This window comes from Symphalangus syndactylus, chromosome 11 (assembly GCF_028878055.3).
Source record: "Symphalangus syndactylus isolate Jambi chromosome 11, NHGRI_mSymSyn1-v2.1_pri, whole genome shotgun sequence".
NCBI lineage: Eukaryota > Metazoa > Chordata > Mammalia > Primates > Hylobatidae > Symphalangus > Symphalangus syndactylus.
In genome coordinates this window covers 60,404,834-60,424,836 of record NC_072433.2, presented here as the reverse complement: position 1 = coordinate 60,424,836, position 20,003 = coordinate 60,404,834, and the positions used below count along the sequence as shown (strand labels likewise).

The 20,003-nt window shown below is 46.7% G+C and overlaps 1 protein-coding gene across 3 annotated transcripts in view; it reads right to left on the bottom strand.

Moving 5' to 3' along the window:
- COG7 (component of oligomeric golgi complex 7) overlaps positions 1-20,003 on the bottom strand; it is a 65,221-nt gene that overhangs the window by 3,343 nt on the left and 41,875 nt on the right. For 2 of the 3 annotated variants that reach the window (XM_055232744.2, XM_055232746.2), the window contains exons 11-16: positions 18,361-18,426; positions 14,172-14,358; positions 11,779-11,919; positions 6,128-6,211; positions 1,313-1,427; positions 436-579 (exon numbers count right to left, since the gene is read on the bottom strand). In XM_055232744.2, coding sequence (XP_055088719.1) covers positions 436-579; positions 1,313-1,427; positions 6,128-6,211; positions 11,779-11,919; positions 14,172-14,358; positions 18,361-18,426 — 737 coding nt within the window. The remainder of the gene's footprint in view (positions 1-435; positions 580-1,312; positions 1,428-6,127; positions 6,212-11,778; positions 11,920-14,171; positions 14,359-18,360; positions 18,427-20,003) is intronic. The other variant, XM_055232745.2, reaches the window with a different exon arrangement.

Here is a 20,003-nt window from a genome sequence, read left to right as displayed (position 1 = left end):
GAGAAGAGAGCACCCACCTCACAGGGGAGTTTGGAATTACACAAGATGATGGGTGCGAGTGCTTGGTCCAGCGCCAGGCATGCCTGGTATGCAGTAAGAGCTCATTAAACACTGGCTGGGAATTATGGTACAAATGGAGCGGGCCAGGTGGGGCCAGGCTGCAGGACTCACTGAAGCTTATCTCACTGAAGCTCCCCTCAATGGTTCTCAAGTCCTCTTTGAAAACATAGACGTCTGAGCTTCAACCCAGTCTTGCTAAGTCAGAATCTCTGGGGCGGGGCCTGGAGAACCTGAATTTTCAACCAGCTTCAGAGCCAAATCCGCAGCTGAAGCTAAGGCGAGACTTGGGATGAGATTCCTGGAGGGCAAAGGAGAAACTGACAGATGCAGCGGGCAAGAGCTGTCCCTCCCACCGCCTGTCCTGTGGGGACCCACCGATGTCAGTGGCCAGCTGCTTGGCAGAGTGCGGGCTCAGCTCGGGGATCTGCAGGATCGCGTCGCAGTAGGTCTGCATCGTGGCTCTGGCGATCGAGCCCAGCCAGTTGTCAGCCATGTTGTCCAGCTCAGGCAATTCATCCCCTGAAAAGAAAAGGAGGTCACCAAGGAAAATGCAGGCCTGCTGGATGACCTGGCCTGCAGTAGCTGCTGAATGCACCAAAGTACCAAGAAGACTCTGGTCTCAATGGGAAACACAGGAAACCAAGAACAGTTACATCTTAAGGCCAGGTGCAGTGGCTCATGCCTGTAATCCCAGCACTTTAGGAGGCTGAGGCAGGCGGATCATTTGAGGTCAGAAGTTTGAGACCAGCCTGGCCAACATGGTGAAACCCCATCTCTGCTAAAAATACAAAAGTTAGCCAGGCATGGTGGTGCACGCCTGTAGTCCCAGCTACTCAGGAGGCTAAGGCAGGAGAATTGCTTGAACCCAGGAGGCGGAGGTTGCAGTGAGTCAAGATCGCACCACTGCACTCCAGCCTGGGTGACACAGCAAGACTCTGTCTCAATAATAACAATAATACAGAATATAAAGTTACACACAAAATACCATCTGCTTACAGAGCAGAGCCAGAGGGCACAAGTGAAAGTGGAAATACCAGTGTGTTCCACAGTGGGATGTGGTTATAGATTTTTTTCAAGTTGTGATATTGTTTTAGATACAGCATCTGTACAAAAAGTACAAGTTAGAAGGTTTAAAAAAAAAAAAAAAAAAGCAGGGCTTGGTGACAAATGAGCCCAAGGATAAGGTGTCATCTGGAGTTTCTATCCTGGAAACCGACGACTTGTAACATGGCCAGAAATGGTCCCCGCTTACCCTGCTCAGGAGGAAATGGCAGCTTTCCAGCGTGCAATGCCAACTCTAAGGCAGAATCCTCCTGAGTCACAAATGGCTCAAGATTCAGGGGGAGGGACATGATGTACTGCCCGATCTGAAACAAAAGAAAGCACTGTTAGCCTGACATTGACACATACGGGTTATTACTTTATGGGTACATTTGTGTGAAGGCAAACGGTAGAGAGACAAAATTGCTAGACCTCAGGTGATCCCAAGTCTGATCTTTCTAATATGTGGCAATGCTTGTTATGGCAGTACCCTAAAAAAGAATCACTGGTAGCTTGCATATAGATTATACATTCATCCTTCTTATAATGACCCCAATATTTTTGAAATGCATTCAACACAATCTCTATCTCAAATGAAGTAATGGATATAAAAATGATTTGTAAAATTTGAAGCACTGCGTAAATATAAGTATTATTACTGTTCATAGGTGAAAAACCAATAAGATACTAGTGTCAGAAAGTATGGGGCCAAGCAAAAATTCAAATCCTGTCTTCTGAGGCCAGGCACAGTGGCTCACACCTGTAATCCCAGCACTTTGGGAGGCGAAGGTGGATGGATCACCTGAGGTCAGGAGTTCAAGACCAGCCTGGCCAACATGGTGAAGCCCTGTCCTACTAAAAGTACAAAAATTGGCCAGAGATGGTGGCAGGCACCTGTAATCCCAGCTACTTGGGAGGCTGAGGCAGGAAAATCACTTGAACTCGGCAGGGGCGGAGGTTGCAGTGAGCCGAGATCATGCCATTACACTGCAGCCTGGGTAGACTCTGTCTCAAAAAAAAAAAAAAAGAAGAGAGAGACTCTGTCTCAAAAAAAAAAAAAATCCTGTCTTCTGGATTTGGATCTGATTCTCTCCCTCCTAGATAAATTTAACCAGAAGAAGAAAGGAATTCTGTTTTAAAAAAAGCCATTTATAACTATAAATTAATTTGGAGAAAAAACTATATTGTTTTCATAATATAAACTCTTGAAACTAAAGATAGACAAAACTCTGGCTGGTGGGGAATTGCAAAAGGTCATTTGCAATTGTCCTAAAAGACATTTAGGACATGCCCACAATTAGCACAGTCTTGGTCATGTGTTTGTCAGATATCCATGTGATGCCAAGAGTGTATTTTAGACCACTGTTTCCTATTTCTATTATAATTCATTGTTTTGTGTTTTAAGGTTAAGTATATGTTGTTTCAAAATAAGGGGGTTGACTTTTCAGGTTTCAAAAAGATAATATATGTTTTTAAAAGGTCTTTCAGCCTGTTGTTGCTTTTTTTCTTCCTGCTACATATTCATTCCATGACATTCCTGTCATTGATAATTAATTCTGTAAGCTAAATGTCAGGGGACCATCAAAGCAAGATCTTCTCAATCTGGCTTCACACATGTCTACGTAACAGCAGGCTCTTTCAGGGTGTGGTGTCCAGAAGTTAACAGAGACTCGAAAATCTACCCAGACCAGAGAACTACAGGATGATCATGCTCTTCTTTCCAAACATTCAATATGGTTTGGCTGTGTAAGTGTAAACATCCATTATTAGTTTGGTGTCCCTTTCTTCTTTTTTTTGTTTTTGAGACAGAGTTTTGCTCTTGTTGCCCAGGCTGGAGTGCAATGGTGCAATCTCAGCTCATTGCAACCTCCGCCTCCTGGGTTCAAGCAATTCTTCTGCCTCAGCCTCCCAAGTAGCTGGGATTACAAGTGCCTACCACCACACCTGGCTAATTTTTTTTTGTATTTTTAGTAGAGATGGGGTTTCACCATGTTGGCCAGGCTGGTCTCGAACTCCTGACCTCAGGTGATCCGCCCGCCTCGGCCTCCCAAAGTGCTGGGATTACAAGCGTGAGCCACTGTGCCTGGCCTGGTGTCCCTTTATAAGAGGTACACAGATGGTAAAATAAATCATTTTTTTCTTTCATGTACTTAGTATAATCTTTCATCCAAAATAAGCAAGTGGCCACTTACCTCACTAATAACAACAGCTACTGTAAATTTCAGCTTGAAGTGTTAACAAACTCATCATTTTTCCTCAAGGCTGGGGGAAGAGAAGGATGCTGATTTCTGGTGGCGGAATTTCTCCATACTATAATAATTCCTCTCCACAAGCCCTTCCTGAACACCTACTATGTACAAAGACCCCAGACATACTCCTATATTTGGTATACCTTTCATCTGTAGCCATAAGCTTTTGGCTAACTCCACAGACTCAATTTTACCTTGCATATATATTGTTTTTAAATTTCAAAGCATTTTCTCCTATTTCATCTCTTTATAATGCTCACATGATTCTGTGTGGGTGAGGGCTTTCACCAACAAAGCAAAGTATCATTTAGGTGAAAAATTTCAATAATCTGACATCTCTAACTTCAATCAATTGGCCTCAGACTGTAGGAATTGCTGGGGTTCCTAGATGGATCTCACGGTGCAGGTTTCTCTCAGGGGTCTTGTGTCTCTGTTCACTCTTTGGAAATCAATATGGAAAGGGCTGCTTATCATCCCACCTGTGGGTGTTTGTCTACTATTCTCACATATGCAATCAATATTTCTTGATATCCTAGTTGGGTTAACTCAGTGACTTGGGAAAAATGAAAAGTTTTGAGGTCAGACAGACTTGGGTTGGAGTTCTGGGTCTACCACTGTGAGAACCTGGGCAACTTAATTTGTCAGGACCTTGGATCATCATCGCTGAAATGAGGATGACTTCATATTACTTCAAAAGGTTGTGGTGAGGGTAGAATTAATACGTGTGCTATGCACGTAAAGCAGCTGGCATCCTAACAGAGCAGCCACTGGGTAAGTCGCTGCTTCCTCCCGGCCCCACTCCCACTGTGAAGGAGGGCTGCCACACCCGTCTCACAGACATGATCTGGCCCAGCCACTAACCAACCTGGCACTGTCCCCGCACACAGTACGTGTTCAATTAGGTGTTCCTTTCCTGGGTTCAGGTCATCAGCCTCCGTACAGCTCAGGAGGACGGCAGCAGGCAAGGAAGGGCCTGGGCCTGGAAACTCCTCCTAGCCCTCCTTCCCTCTCTAGACCTCAGTTTCTTCAACCTTAGAATCAACTTGGTAGCCTCTCAGGTCCCTTCCAGCACCATCATTTTCCGAATCAATTTAGATTGCAAGCATATTATCTCCATTCTAAAATCAGACCACTCAGCCGGGCATGGTGGCTCACGCCTGTAAACTCAGTACTTTGGGAGGCTAAGGTGGGCAGATCACTTGAGGTCAGGAGTTTGAGACCAGCCTGGTCAACATGATGAAACCCCATCTCTACTAAAAATACAAAAATTAGCCAGGTGTGGTGGTGGGCACCTGTAATCCCAGCTACTCGGAAGGCTATAGCTGGAGAATCACTTGAATCCAGGAGGCCAAAGTTGCAGTGAGCCAAGATCGCGCCACTGCACTCCAGCCTGGGTGACAAAGCGAGACTCCATCTCAAAAATAAATAAATAAATAAATAAAAATAAAATCAGATTATTTCCATGGGTTGTAAAGACCAACCCACATCTTAACAGTTTCATCAGTAGAGGGTATCAGGTGCCCCGGGAAATGACTGTTGTTTTAGACTTGATACTGCTCCAAATGAACAGAGAGCAGAGAGCCAGCCACCTCACTGCCTGCCAGAGGGACTGCCATGCACTTCTTACAATTATACAACATGTACTTTTTTTTTTTTTCCTGAGGCAGGGGGTTGCTGTGTGGCCCAGGCTGGAGTGCAGTGGCACAATCACAGCTCACTGCAGCCTCAATCTCCTGGGCTCAAGCGATTCTCCCACCTCAGCACCCCAAGTAGCTTGGGACCACAGGACACACCACCATGCCTGGATAATTTTTTACTTTTTTGTAGAGGCGGGGTCCCCCTATGTTGCCCAGACTGGTTTCAAATTTTTGGGCTCAAGCAATTCTCTCACCTCCACCTCCCAAAGCTGTGACTATAAGCATGAGCCACCATGCCCAGCCTAACATTTATAATCTTTTTAAAATTCCTTTCTAGTTATTTCGGCAGAGTCACAACTTACACATAGGGGTTGGATTCTAACGCAAGAGCGTAAGGCAGAAATCACCTTGAAAAGTCCCAGAAATCTCCCATTGTATGAGGTGAGTGTGGTTTGGCACACATTACTCCTCTGTAGTGTTTCTTGTGCACACTGACATTTAAGAGCACCTGAGCTAGACTGCAGGAAGGAATGGAAGGAAAGGCCACGTGCAGGTGTCTGGGTGACTGTCAATTCCCAGGGGTGAATGGGGAGGGCAGCAAGGACTCCATGTGCCCCCGCTCCCCTGCATAGTTTATTCTGTTTTCTTTTAATATTAAGCCTCTATAACTGCAGTTCTTCTGAAGAGATATGTTTGTTGCTATGAAGTTAAACATGAAAGCACTCCACACAGATCCTGGCACATAGTAGGTGATCACTAAAAGCTGGCTGAATTTGAATTCACAACCACAAACACACACTACTCTTCTGAAAGTCACAGAGAAGAATTGGCCACCTGCCTCCTGTCTTCCCAAGTCAGAATTTCCTATTAGACTCTCAACTCTGACGCCCTCAGGTACTGGCCACATCTCATACAGGGAGAGATGGTGAAGGAGTGAGAATGTGCCGGGGTCTGGAATCGCCATGTGGCTCTGCTGATCTTCTTAAAGTCCAGGATCTGGGTGCAGACTACCCCAAAGCACAGGCTACCCAAAAGGGTCAGATAGCACCCATGGGGAAATGATTATAAGGGCAAGAATCAAAAGACAAGGAAGGTCTGAAAGGCTTGGACCACCCCGGAGAAGCACACAGAAGCTCTTACGTTGCTGATGTACTCGAGAGGGGTGAGACTAAAGGCAGGCAGGTCATCCGTGAGGGTTTCTCCGATGCCAGCCGTGTTCCAGCTCTAGGGGTGGAAGGAGAGGACACAATCAGTACCTAGCAGCCAGGCAGCTGTGAAGACGCCACCCAGAAATACACAAGAAGAACGTGGCCTTCCCCGGAGGTACTGTCTTTGGTTGGAGCTGACTGTTGGAGCCTCCACCACTCAGGAGGCAGGGGCTTCTCTTCTTTAAAGCTTCACCTGGAAGCCCACCATACAGAAGGCAATGGTGTCTCTCTCCGCATTCCTGCAGGTCCATGAAACAGGAACTGCCACACTGGCTGAACTGTGGGGTGGGAACTGATCCCTTTCATTTATCTCGCTGAGATTGTGACAGGAGAAAGTCGGATATTTTTGGTCCAAGTTTCTCTGTGTAGCGGGGCCACTGTGTAGAGAGGTGCTGGGTGCAGACAGCCTCACTACTTCATGGGTCCTTAGCACCCTAACGAGAACAGGGCACCCTGAGGTCCCCCACAGAGGCCACATGTCAGTCCCTTATCTGGGAGGGAGGCCTAGGAAGCCCCTCTGGCTGCAGGAAGAGCCAAGCCTTGTCAGCAATACTGCTTTACCTCAACTAAAGCTGCTGCTTTATTTCTCACCACCTTCTGGATCTGTTTCTCAACTGATCAGAACTCAGAGGGACGGGGGTGGGACGGCACTTCCAAACGCCAACAGCTGCCCCTCTGGCCTCTCTGTAGTCCCCCTGTGTGAGGAGAACCTCGGCACCAACACGTGTTTCTTGCCATTTGGAGTGGAAACACCTTCCGCGTTGCTGTGGGAGCCTTCCCAGCAGTCTATATAGAGTTGGGTAAAGGACCCGTGCACATGTGCTCACAGACTTCAGCATGGCACACCTTCACACAGAAATCTCGCTTCTTACTTCCAACCTGAGCCACTCTAAAGCCAGCCTGGAAAACGAGACTCTTTCTGGCTGAACTCCGGGAGTGACTCCAGCAGTCATGTAGGAACTGCTGTCTGCAGCCACCTGATGCCGGATCCGGTTGCCTGATCCTTTAAGTAGCATTCCGGGAAAGGAATGACCATGTCCAACCCTGGGCTCCCAGCCCAGGCTCAGCCTCGGCAGCCCTCCCCATGCTCTCTAGCACCCACCCGGTTCGGTCTCATTTTCTTTGATGTAAATGAGCTCTTTTCTTCCCCACCCCAGGTGCCCCCAATCCCCGTCCTACAGTTTTCTAGACTCTTTGTTCTTGCCTGAGAATGCTCTTTTGTCTCAAAAGAGCTACTTTTTTTTCCAGCTAACTCCCAATCCACCGAGAAGGAACACGCCAACCATCCACATTTACCAAGTACCCAGGATGTCGAGTGTCTTGTGCTAGGCTTTGCAGAGAAGAGACAAAGAAATGTAAGATTTGCTCCTTGCTCTCTAGAAGGGAGCTACTTGGGGAAGCAAGGCCCCCTGACATACTCCCACCCTGTACACCTCCACACCTCCCATCCTGTTCTGGCCCCTCCCCTCTCCCCCCTGCAGACACATGAGTGCTGCCTCCCACTTCTAGAGCTCTCAGTGTCAGAGGCAAGGAGCAAGAGCTCAGGGCGATTAGAGAAGCGGCTGGCCATAGGATGTATGTGGTACACAGAGGCAGAAAGAGGCTGGAGGGAGAAGGCACAGCTTTAAACACCAGGCTAAGTAAAGGCTTTACCTTCAACAAGTAAATTGCAAGGGAAAAAGAGAGAGAGAGAGAGAGGAAACTTACCATTCAAAAACGACAAAAAAGACATCCCAATAAATCTCTATGTGCAGGATCCTGGATCCTAGATCCTGACTCAAAGGATTAAAATAAATTATGCCATTTATAAAACAACTGGAAATTTGAACACTGATGACATTAGGAATTCCTTTTTTCTTTTTTAGGGTTGACTGTGGTACTGTGATTATTTTTAGAGTCCTTCTATTTCAGATGAGGGGGTATGTATGAAACAGGATGGCTAGGAGTGGATCATGGTTGGAGCAGGTGATGAGTATATGGAGTTCCTTATACTCTTCTCCCTACTTCCGTGTATGCGTGAAAAGGCCCATAGGAAGTTTCTAAAAACAGACAATCAGACTAGCCCTGGGGAGGGTTTTGAATGAGGAGAGATAAAACCAAAACAATGCTTTGTGAAGGTGAATACAGCAGCCCTGCAGAAAATTGGGGTGGGCAGATGAAAAGCTCAAAAAGCTCAGAGATGATGAGAATCCCCCATGGAAACAGGTGTGGGACACAGAGAAAAGGAAGGGACAGCAATCCTTGGTGGTTTGTTGGCAAAGAGGGGTGCAGCAAGGGAGCCGAGATGGTGACAGGCTGGGAAGCAGAGTGTGGGGAGAAGCAACGGCTTCCAGGAGACCAAGAGCAGGTAGCAATGTGCAGGGCGAAGACAAGCACTGCTGCCATCCATCCCAGGGACTGCAGCCTGGAGGCCCCAGGAAAGGCCTCAAAGGGGAGGCAGGAGGAGCAGCCTTAAAACATGAACAGGCAGAGGAGAGAGGGAAAGAACAGCCGGAATGGGAAAGAAGTTTGGAAGAAGTGCAAGACAGAGTGGCTTGAAATAGGAGGGTGCTTTAAAAGCAGCAGAGGGCTGGGTGCGGTGGCTCATGCCTGTAATCCCAGCACTTTGAGAGGCTGAGGCGGGCGAATCACTTAAGGCCAGGAGTTTGAGACCAGCCTGGCCAACATGGTGAAACCCCGTCTGTACTAAAAATACAAAAATTAGCCGGGTGTGGTGACACTCGCCTGCAGTCCCAGATACTCGGGAGGCTGAGGCATGAGAAGTGTTTGAACCCAGGAGGCGGAGGTTGCAGTGAGTGGAGATCACGCCACTGCACTCCAGCCTGGGCAACAGAGTGAGACTTTGTCTCAAAAAAAAAAAAAAAAAGGTGGGGGGAAAAAAAGCAGCAGAGAATGTCACTTGAGGGCAATAGGGAAATGCTGCAGGTCATTTTTTAATTGTTCAAAATTTATTTAAAGCGTCCTTCGAATGGGCTTTTCTATCCATCTGTCACCAGGTAAAATAGGTAAACTTCAATAATCTATTTTGAAATCAAATATAGCGTTGGTTTGTAGTCTCGGAATATAAAAGGGCAATAGAATTTACCAGCAAATGCTGAAAACAAACATTTGATGACCAGGGTTTAATTTTCAAATCCTTAAGGCCAGAGTGTTTGCCTTGGTATTGTGTGCTGGCACCCTCGGAGTGCTCCTCCTAATCTCCAAAGCCACCTGCGCCCATTCCCAAGGGCCCGTGGTGCTGTGGTGAAGCCAGAATGAGAAGGTAGGGCCAAGCGCCCAGGAACGCCACCATCATAATGAACTCTGGAATGCAGAAGTAGAGGGAAAAGGACGGGGGAAGCACCACCCCTGTTTAAACGTAGAACTAAGTCGGGAAGCACTGAGGTTTAACAGAAGGTCAGTACCGTCAGCTTTGACAAAATAAAAATAATACAAACAACCCAATCTGCAGGTAGGGGAGGGGACAGGAGAGAGACAAAGAAAGCTAATCCTTTCGTTTTTCAATGGATCATACGTATCAGTATCTGTCTGCAATGGAAACAGGATTAACAAAAAGCAATGGCAACTCCAATCTCTTCATACTCATAATCTTTTTTTCATAACCTTGGAGAGAGCTTCTGGGGAATGAGTATCTTTTGTGGAGAAAAAAAAAAAATCTCGACCAGGCTTGGTGGCTCATGCCTGTAATCCCAGCACTTTGGGAGGCCAAGGTGGGTGAATCACTTGAGGTCTGGAGTTCAAGACTAGCCTAGGCAACCTGACCAAACCCCATCTCTACCAAAAAATACAAAAATTAGCCCAGAGTGGTGGCAGGCGCCTATAGTCCCAGCTACTCGAGAAGCTGAGGAAGGAGGATCGCCTGAACCCAGGAAGCAGAGGTTGTAGTGAGCCAAGATCGTGCCACTGCACTCCAGCCCGGGTGACAGAGTGAGACTCAGTCTCAAAAAAAGAGAAAAGAAAAGAAAAATGTCTCAAGTTCAATAATTCCTTTGGCTTCATTTAGTGTCTCTTTTTTCTGGTTAAATTCAAATAAAATTATATTGTGCATATCTTGTTTTTCTTAAAAACAGCACTATAGTATAATTCCATTTCTTCCTATAGATCTATCCACTGATGCCCACTCAGCCTTTAACATGTATAGGCGTGCAGAAAGAGATGTCTGGGTTGCTGGACATCAAACTGCTGACGCTGATTATTGCTCGATGGTGGGATCTTGGAGGTATTTATCAGATTGTTTTTTTTTGTATTTTCTTGTATTGCTTGAGTTTCTAAAAATAAACACCTATACGATTTTTATTTTTAAAAAATCAAGTAAGTCGTTCTTCTTAAAAATGAGAATCACAGAAAAGAAGAAAACTACCACTTATTACACATCTACTCTGTGGCCAGTGCTATGCTAAATTCTATCAATATACAAAATCTCGCTTAATCCTCACCAATCTATATGAGAATTACTATATCCCCATCACACAGATGAGGAAATGGAGGCTCACGGAAGAAGGAATAACTCAGCCACGTGATGGCACCCACCTCATTTCTGCTACAGCTCTCCTCCACTTTACATCCCCTTCTGCGCTACAAATACAAAATCTGATTGAAATAGATCTCATGGCATTTTGCACAGAAAAATCATAAAGAGTGAAAATCACAAACTTCAAGGGTAGAAGGAACCTCACGATCATGTCGTTTAACTGAGTCCTTTTACGGATGGGAATCCTGACTCCCAGTGAGGGGGTGAGGCCTGACTGAGGCCATGCAGGAGCCCTGGACTCCCAGCCTTGCAGGCTTTCTAGAGGGTGGCAGAAAGGAGAGCACGTTTGATTTTGCCAGATGAGTTCTTGTCATTTTGTAAAAAGATCTCTTGGTTATTAAAGGCCCATAACTGGAATCCAAATGGCCTTGAAGGGTCAGTAAGATACACTAACCAGGAAGCTGTCCCGCCCAGTAATCCAAAAGGAAAGTAACAAGATCTGGAGCAGCGGAAAGACAGCAAGTAGAGAAAACAGAACTAATAGGCAATGCCTTGAAAAATAATTCAGACAACCAGAAACGAGAAGAGGGTGTGAGGAAAGGAAAGTGAGTCGGTTCTAGAAACAGCCAAATAGAAAACGTATCAAGGAAAGAAAGGAATAGAACCCTCCAAAGCCCCCTCAAAAACACAAGATCAATTCTGATAAGGCACTCCCCTAAGTAAAGTTCCAGGACCAATTCTCCAGAAGTGTTTCATGTGGTGTGAAAATAATTCAATCTCAAAAGACAATTAGCTCTTCTGACCTGGCCTAACCTACTAAGTGGCACATAATCTCTATTACTTCTCTGCTGCTCCAAATGGGGAAAGTTAATCAAGCAATTTTAATAATCCTGAGAACCGCCTGTGAATAAAGTATCAGAGTAACTACAATAAAGATAAGAAATTCATGCTAAGCAATGAGGTGAGATTGGAAAGTGGCTCTTTCAGGCTTGGGAAAGTTAAAGTGGGATCTTCCCAAAGCTCTTGGAACAGGGAGGGTTAAGCCCACACTCAGTATGCTTGAGTTGGAGGCAGGACCTGGGGGAAATTGATGTGGTCAGTGGGAAACTCACGTCCATCTTGGAAATGAGCAACAGCTGTTGTTTGATGCGCAGGAACACGGAATCGAAAGCCAGCTGGTGGGCCTGCTGGTTAAGCCGAGTCAGCGCTGCTCGAGGTGCAGCCAGCAGGTTGTGGTTACTCGACCCTTTTTCCTAAGACAAGAAAATGCAAAAGGCAGTTGTTAGGCCTGAAACCCAACCCAAGTATTAGCTAGTTAACCATTTTGAAAACTCACAGGAGAATTGGGGGTTCTATGCAATAGTGGTTCCCAAACCTGGCTGTGCCCCAGGCCCCTCTGGAGAACATGCTGAATTACAGATTCCCAAGCTCCACCCCAGAACTACTGCATCAGAGTTCACTGGGGTTGGAGCCCAGGAATCTATATTTTAAATTCACTTTCCCAGGTGATTCTGATGCACTTGGGCTAACACGAGCTCACGGACTAGCAGTTTAGGAAAAGTTCACCTGTGACCATCCCTCAGGGATAGATGAGGTGGGAAAGAGCGGGGAAACAAGATCAGAAGCTTCACATATAAATCAGAGTGATGGACAGAGCCCTAATTCCCAGGGAGGTCAGGTCAAATATACTTGGCTGAAAGCCAAAGTATGTACAACCTCCATGAGTCCCAAGGAATTCCAAATAGCCTGAGAAAATAGTGATGGAAAGTGTAACCTTAGTTTTGTTATTATAAATGAACCGATTATAACAGACATAAATCAGATTAGCAATAAAGATAAACAGAGTTGCTTTAACCTAATCACAGAAGCATGGATGAATGAGTTTCCAGAATTGCTTTACAAAGTGTTTGTCAAGCTCAATGCAACCAGTTGGTGGGTCAAGGTGCAAAGAGATGGGGAGGCCCTGGGAGAATAGCACTGAAGCCTCAGACATGTCCAGGCCCCCTGTGCAGTTCATTCCAGAGCTCTAGGCCCTGGATAATTTTCTACTGCATCTGGCCAGGTGCGGTGGCTCACACCTGCAATCCCAGCACTTTGGGAGGCTGAGACGGGCAGATCACCTGAGGTCAGGAGTTCGAGGCCAGCCTGGCCAATATGGTGAAACACTGTCTCTACTAAAAATACAAAAATTAGCCAGGTGTGGTGGCGCATGCCTATAATCCCAGCTACTCAGGAGGCTGAGGCAGAAGAAACGCTTGAAGCTGGGAGGCGGAGGTTGCAGTGATCCGAGATTGTGCCACTGCACTCCAGCCTAGGCGACAGAGTGAGACTCCATCTCAAAAACAAAAAGTTTTCTACTGCATCTGGTGCTCCAGGAACAGCAATGTCTCCTCTGTCTATCACCAAGACTGAAGTTAAAGCCAGACCAGTGAAGGAGGGGGATGGTTCTGCAAAGGATGCCCATGGTCTTCTTATAACCCTGGAGGCCATTCCCAAGAAGATGTGTGACTCATTCCATTTGTTAGGAAGTTCTCCTGTCCCTGGACCTCAAGGGGCCCAAAGCTCAAAGTCAAGGGGAGCTTTATGGCAGGCAAACTAAGAATTTAAAGAAAAAAACCAGGAGGGAACACCAATCCCCAAGTCCTCATGGTCCCATGTGGAAGAACTTGTACTTGGGTAGACTCCTGGTGACTCTGCAGCCTGGCTCTTCCCTTGAGAAAGAGTAGTGACTTCTCTTGCTCCTCCTGGTATCCTGGGTTGGGATCCTGTATTACAGGTTCTGCCTGCCTGCAACCAGTACACATCTGGTCCCCTCTCAGGAGGCTGACCCTGAACAGGGCCAGGGGCTGTCCAGTTCTGTCTGACCAGCTGACAAGTCTCATTCTGGAGTGAATTACAGCAAGTCCCCTTAGCCACAGATCTAAACCCACATTCTCTTTTTTCCTTTTTTTTTTTTTTTTTTTTGAGATGGAATCTCGCTCTGTCACCAAGGCTGGAGTGTAGTGGCACAATATTAGCTCACTGTAAACTGTGCCTCCCTGATTCAAGTGATTCTCCCACTTCTGTCTCCCAAGTAGCTGGGACTACAGGCATGTGCCATCACACCTGGCTAATTTTTGTATTTTTAGTAGAGACCGGGTTTCACCATGTTGGCCAGACTGGTCTCAAACTCCTGCCCTCAGGGGATCCACCCACCTTGGCCTCCCAAAGTGCTGGGATTACAGGTGTGAGCCACCACACCTGGCCTAAAGCCACATTCTCTAACCTGGCTTTTATCAGTAATAAAGATCCATCTCTTCTAACCTCTACATCTGTATCTCAATGGGTTTCAAGTTTAATATATTAGCTCCTTAAAACCCCAACGTAAATGAGACAGAGAAGTAGTAGCAGGGTACGTCACAGCCCAGGGCCATACACAAGGCCCGCCTGTAACCCGGAGAGGGAGAGGGTGAGTGATGAGAGGAAGCCTTTCATTTGCAAGAATGCCATCCATTTGGTCTCATACCTTTAGGGTATAAAGTATTTCCATTAAACTGGCATATTCAGCAGGGTTATCTTTCTGGAGGTAATTATATTCTTGCCATGGGTTCTTGGCAGAGCTCTTCTTGTCTGTCAAGATGCTCTCCTGAAAACCAGCCAGGCTCCGGGGGCTGCAGGAATCAGACAGATACTTCCCAGCTGTGGACAAAATCCTGTAATGAAAGGAATGACCATTATGCCCTGAGCTATTTGCATGGAACTTTCTTCTTGGAGCAGTCAGACTGCTCCTTACTAAATTCTAAGATAATCCTCATGAGACAGACTGAATTAAGGTCCAGTTTATGAGGCAATGAAAGGATGCCCTTCATCACTGAGGAGTGAGCTGGACCTCAGGTGCACAATAAAAAAAAACAGTGTTTTTATTCCTGCTGAACACTCACAGTGCCAGAACATGCCATCTCCCTAATATGACCGACAGCCTACACAGGGGCAGCTCTCAGTTTAGTCTGGAACACTGTGCACCTTCTATGGAGACTTTTCTTGCTATATGAGCATCAGGGTGTAGGACAGTCAAATGCCAGCATGGGCCACCAGCACCACCATCAGAGAGACCGCCAGGCAGGATAGCAGCTGGCTGGCTCCTGGAGAACAGTGACAGCAGCTCGCTGCACACCTCTTTACCCATGGACCCACCTGTCTTACATGCCGAGCTTGCATGGTATTTGTGTTTGGTGGCACTGGGAGGTTTATTTTTGTGGTTTAGGTGCTACAGAGAGATCTATTGAGGCTGGCACTTTCCAAACTCTTCGAGAAAGACAAATGCCTAGAGGAGGTTTCATATGATAATCCACCGCTTGTACTGCTGGGGAAGTGGAATCTTGACCTCCACCCTGTTTTCCTTAGCCCAACTTTACCACCCATCCTACCCATCTAAATATGTACAGAATTACATGAACACGTGTAACGCATTTTGACATATCCCAAATGTGGCTAATTCTCTGCCTTCTCCTTTACTGTAATTTCTCATGAAAACATTGCTTTCGACATAGCAGTTTTTAGGATGCACTCCTATTTCAAAAACAGATGCTTGAGTTGGTCAAGAAATGCCTGTACTTGCAAATAAATCCCAGCGATACGATCTTCCTCAGGAGCCACTGCTGACATAAGCAGCTACCTGCCTCTGCCATTAAGTTCAAGTCCGTTCTTCCTGTTGCTTGAGCCAACCAGTAACTTTGGTTGGGTCTCTTATCTGTCAAACTGTGGCCTGTCTCTGCCATTGCCTTACTTCCAGTCCTCATTAGTTCTTGCCCGGATCGCAGCAGGCTTCCAACTAACTGGCTTCCCTTCCTCTAGTCCTCGAAGTTCTACTTAATCTGTCCTCCTAAGGGTTAGCGGAATGATCTTCCCAGAAGGCAAATCTGATTTTGGCTTTTTCCCAAAGATAGTGCTTCACAGGGGCATTAGAAAGGCTTGGCAGAGGAGAGGCCTTAGGGACCCCGGGAGGTTTCAGCCCTCTGCGCCATTAGCCAATGGCAGAGCTCCCAAAGGGCTCTTGCTTCTGTTCTGTGTCTAACACATGCTGTCTCATTTCCCTCCAACTGGACGGTGAGGACAAAACATGGACTGTTCTTCATTTGTGAATTACTAGCACTAGCACAGTGCCTGGTACGTGGCAGGGGCTCCACAACTGTTGAAGGATGAGTGACTCTGGCTTTAGTGACCAGGTCTTCGGGGGACAGTTCAATGAGACAGTCAGGTTTTGGAAATCTAGCATAAATTTACAAGTTTCCATGGCTGAGAAGTGGGCAATAACTTGTCATAGTTGAAGGAAGCAATGGAATTGTAATCCTCCCTCCTCTGTGCACACTGCGTTCTCTTGGCACAGCAATGAGCATACTGGCACATGCTGGATGCTCCCATTAATCTCTAAGCTCTTTGAGGGCAAGGATTGAGTTTAGTTATCTGATATCCCCAAGACCTAGCTCAGAGCCCAGGAAAGCTGTGGCCCAGTGGGAAGGGAGGTAGGGGTGAGTAAAGTGGGAGACAGAGATGAGTGGGATGAGAGATAGGGGCGAGTAAGGCGAGAGATAGGGGCGAGTGGGGTGGGAGGTAGGGGGCGAGTGGGGCGGGAGTTAGCGGGTGAGTGGGGCGGGAGGTAGGGGGCGAGTGGGGCGGGAGGTAGGGGGCGAGTGGGGCGGGAGTTAGCGGGTGAGTGGGGCGGGAGGTAGGGGGCGAGTGGGGCGGGAGGTAGGGGGCGAGTGGGGAGGGAGGTAGGGGCGAGTGGGGCGGGAGGAAGGGGCGAGTGGGGCGGGAGGTAGGGGCGAGTGGGGCGGGAGGTAGGGGGCGAGTGGGGCGGGAGGTATGGGTGAGTGGGGTGGGAGGCAGGGGGTGAGTGGGGCAGAAGGGAGAGATGAGTGCGGTGGGAGGCGGGGCAGGAGGTAGGGGTGAGTTGCCAAGGAAGGTCTGTGCTCTTTGTTGGCAGTTTCTTCTCACGATTCTTTGTTTTCCGTCATTTCTGAGACCACCAACTGTCTTTAGTCCAAGATTTTTTGTGATGGTTTTCATTATGGGGAAAGGCTCATAGCAGGATAGAGTGGGAGCAGCTGCTGCTGTTCCTAACTCACTCCTGAATGCCCAGCACAGAAATTGTGTGACTTTCGGGAGTGAATAAAACCAAAGTGCCACAGGCATACAGTGGAGTGTGTGTAAATAATATAAACGAAGTAAATGGTAATTCCTAGGACACAGATTTTCCTTAATCTCTTAATGAAATCAAGTATTACATTCTGAAGGGTAAGGAGAGACTGGTTAGGAGCACAAATGGGGATACAATAGATAAAAGATGGGCCTCTCTCGGCTGCATTTTGCAGCCCAGAGAGGCTGAAAGCCTGGCTGAGCTTCAAGTCAAGAACAGCCTGGGTGTATCCAAGGGAGCTCCTGAAAGAGATGATGTCATCCTGGAAGCACTAAGCCTGGAAAGGGACAGTCACCATCTGTGTTCCTGGCTGGAAGGCTGCACAGTGTGTGTGGGGGGTTGGGGGGCAGGCGCCTGTAAAGCTTATCTTATCTCCCCATCAGTATCACCAGCAGCACCTAGACTCTTACCAAGGACCACTCCCCACCAACAGGCAGGTGGCAGAGGCAACAGGTCAGAACGCGCTGGGCTGCTCCAGTGACAAGATTGACATTGGCCACCCAGCTCTTATGATCACTTCTTTGCAGAAAGGGATCATTTTGTGATTTACGGGCTGAGTAAAGCAAGGCTGAGTTGAAATCTCATTTGAGAGATTTCTCTCATCCTGGGCAGCTTGGGCCAGATATAGGGAGATTGCTGTGGCTCCTCTGTATTTTCCCAGCGCCCATTACTTACTTTTGGAACAGTGGTGCTTTCATTTCGCTTTATACCACCGCTAAAAATGTCATCACCCAGAGATTACTTTAGGGCAATGAAGAATCACCCAAGAAGGAGGTTAAGGGATTGCTGCTGGTCCCTCAAACAACTGTATGAAACAGACTTCTTCCCCTTAACTCCTAAGGAATAGAGGCATCAGTCATACCAAGGGAATCGAGAGATTTCATTGAAAGGAATAAAGAAAGAAATGTGGGAAGCCAGAGCCCCTTGAAGGGAAAAACTGTCTGAGGAAGGCCACCTCAGGGCAACATAAAAGCCCTGGCAGGTATGAGAAGAGAGGAAGGGAGTAGAACAAGCTTTTCCAGGGCAGACCCCAGAGATTCCCCGTCGATACACAGCCCTTCAGCAGCACGGAATTTGACTGCAGGACCCAGAAGGCAGGCTGCCTAAGTTCACCCCGATCCTGAAGGCTGGCCCAAGGGACTTCACCACCACTTGTCACACCGTTTCTATATGGAAATTTATTTTTAGTCCCAACAACTAATTTATAAACAAGCAGTCGGAACCCAGCCCATTCCTAATTTGGAGACAAGATGCACTGTTTCCTCATTTAGGCTGAAACCACCATATCAAACCAAAATTACATGACCTCTGCCAAGTAGGACAAAGCCTTGCCCTTTTTAGGTGCTCAATAAATGTTTAATGATGACAATAATGACATGCTGTATCTAGGTACAGACAGTCCTCCAGCCCTGTGGCCTTCACATCTGGCATATGCTATCCTTGCTATACTGTGTACTAGACCAAGCTCGTGCTGATCAGGAACCCCAGGGTCTAGAGGACAATGACTCCTCTCTCCTACCTGTTGGCTAGCTGCTGCTCGAAGTCCCCACAATGCCGCAAAAGCTCTCCACAGGTGGCTATTATCCTAAACAAAACAAAAAGCACTTCACGTTCAAGTATCTGGAATGCCAACCTTTACAGGACAAACACTGTCTTATTCATAAAAATCCTAACTATTTGCTCCTTTGGGTAGCTCTGGTTCTGGGAAAGCCGTTAAACATCTGCTGGCCTGAAATGTTTCATTCATTAGTCATTAATGTAAAAAGAAAATGCTGGTCCCTTCCAATAACCTCCATTGTCATTGGCATCTCTGCTACGAAAGCACAATTCTATCCGTGGCCCCCTCAAATAATTTTACATTTCCAAAATACTCAGCTTTGTCCTTGAGAAAAACAGGGTAGAGACATTTTATATCTAAAATTTATTATTTATTTATTTATTTTTGCAACTGAGTCTTGCTCTGTCACCCAGGCTGGAGTGCAATGGCGTGATCTTGGCTCACTGCAACCTCTGCCTCCCAGGTTCAAGCGATTCTCCTGCCTCAGCCTCCCAAGTAGCTGGGATTACAGGCGCGCGCCACCACACCTGGCTAATTTTTGTATTTTTAGTACAGACGGGGATTCACTACGTTGGCCAGGCTGGTCTCAAACTCCCAACCTTAAGTGATCCGCCTGCCTTGGCCTCCCAAAATGCTGGGATTATAGGAGTGAGCCACCACATCCTGCCTGTATCTAAAATTAAAAAAAAAAAAGTATTACTTAGTATTTGTTAGATGCCTGCTAGTTGCCAGACACAGAAAATGTTTTGGTACTAGACGTATCTTTCCCTGATCATATGAAAGGCAGGTGAAGATTAATCCATTTGTTTCTCAGAGATAAGCCCAAATGACCATCATATCCGTATTGAATGATCCTTTAATTTTCAAGTAATTTTATGCCAAGCCTCAAACTCCCAGCTGCTGAGTCCTTCAACACCAAACTCATAATGTCAGGACAAATCCAAGAATTAAAAACATCTTAAGTCTAGTTAACTTTTAACTTTCTCTAAAAGTGCCCATCATCACCAGGGTATCTAGGCATTCCATCATAAGAAAAGTTTATGAGAAGGTAAAATATTCCACTTCCCTTACGTGCAACAGAACAAACTTGTGCATAATATTTTCCAGAATACCAAACCACCACGGGTGATAAGGGATACAGTTAGCATCTAGAATTACATTTTTTTTTATTTAATTTTATTTTAAGTTCCGGGGTACATGTGTAGGACGTGCAGGTTTGTTAATAGGTAAACGTGTGTCATCGTGGTTTGCTGCACCTATCAACTCATAGAACATTAAATTTCATCAGAAAAATCCAGAACAGAGCCTGTGAGGTGAGGTAACAATCTAAAATGGTCCTGAGTGGTCCTGGATCTACCCAACAGCCTTGGGTGGGTCTGGGTCTGCTCTGGCACGGGCCACTGCATTAAGAACTACATGTGTCACGGGCAAGGGTCAGGTAAGACACAAAAGTGGGTGAAGTGCGCCAAGTGAATTGCCATTTCTCTCTTGGGAAAATATATCCAGGAGGAATGGTTTTAAGAAAAAGAAACTTCCAGATTGCTTTTTGTTTTTTTTTTGAGATGAGGTCTTGCTCCGTCACCCAGGCTGGAGTGCAATGGCAT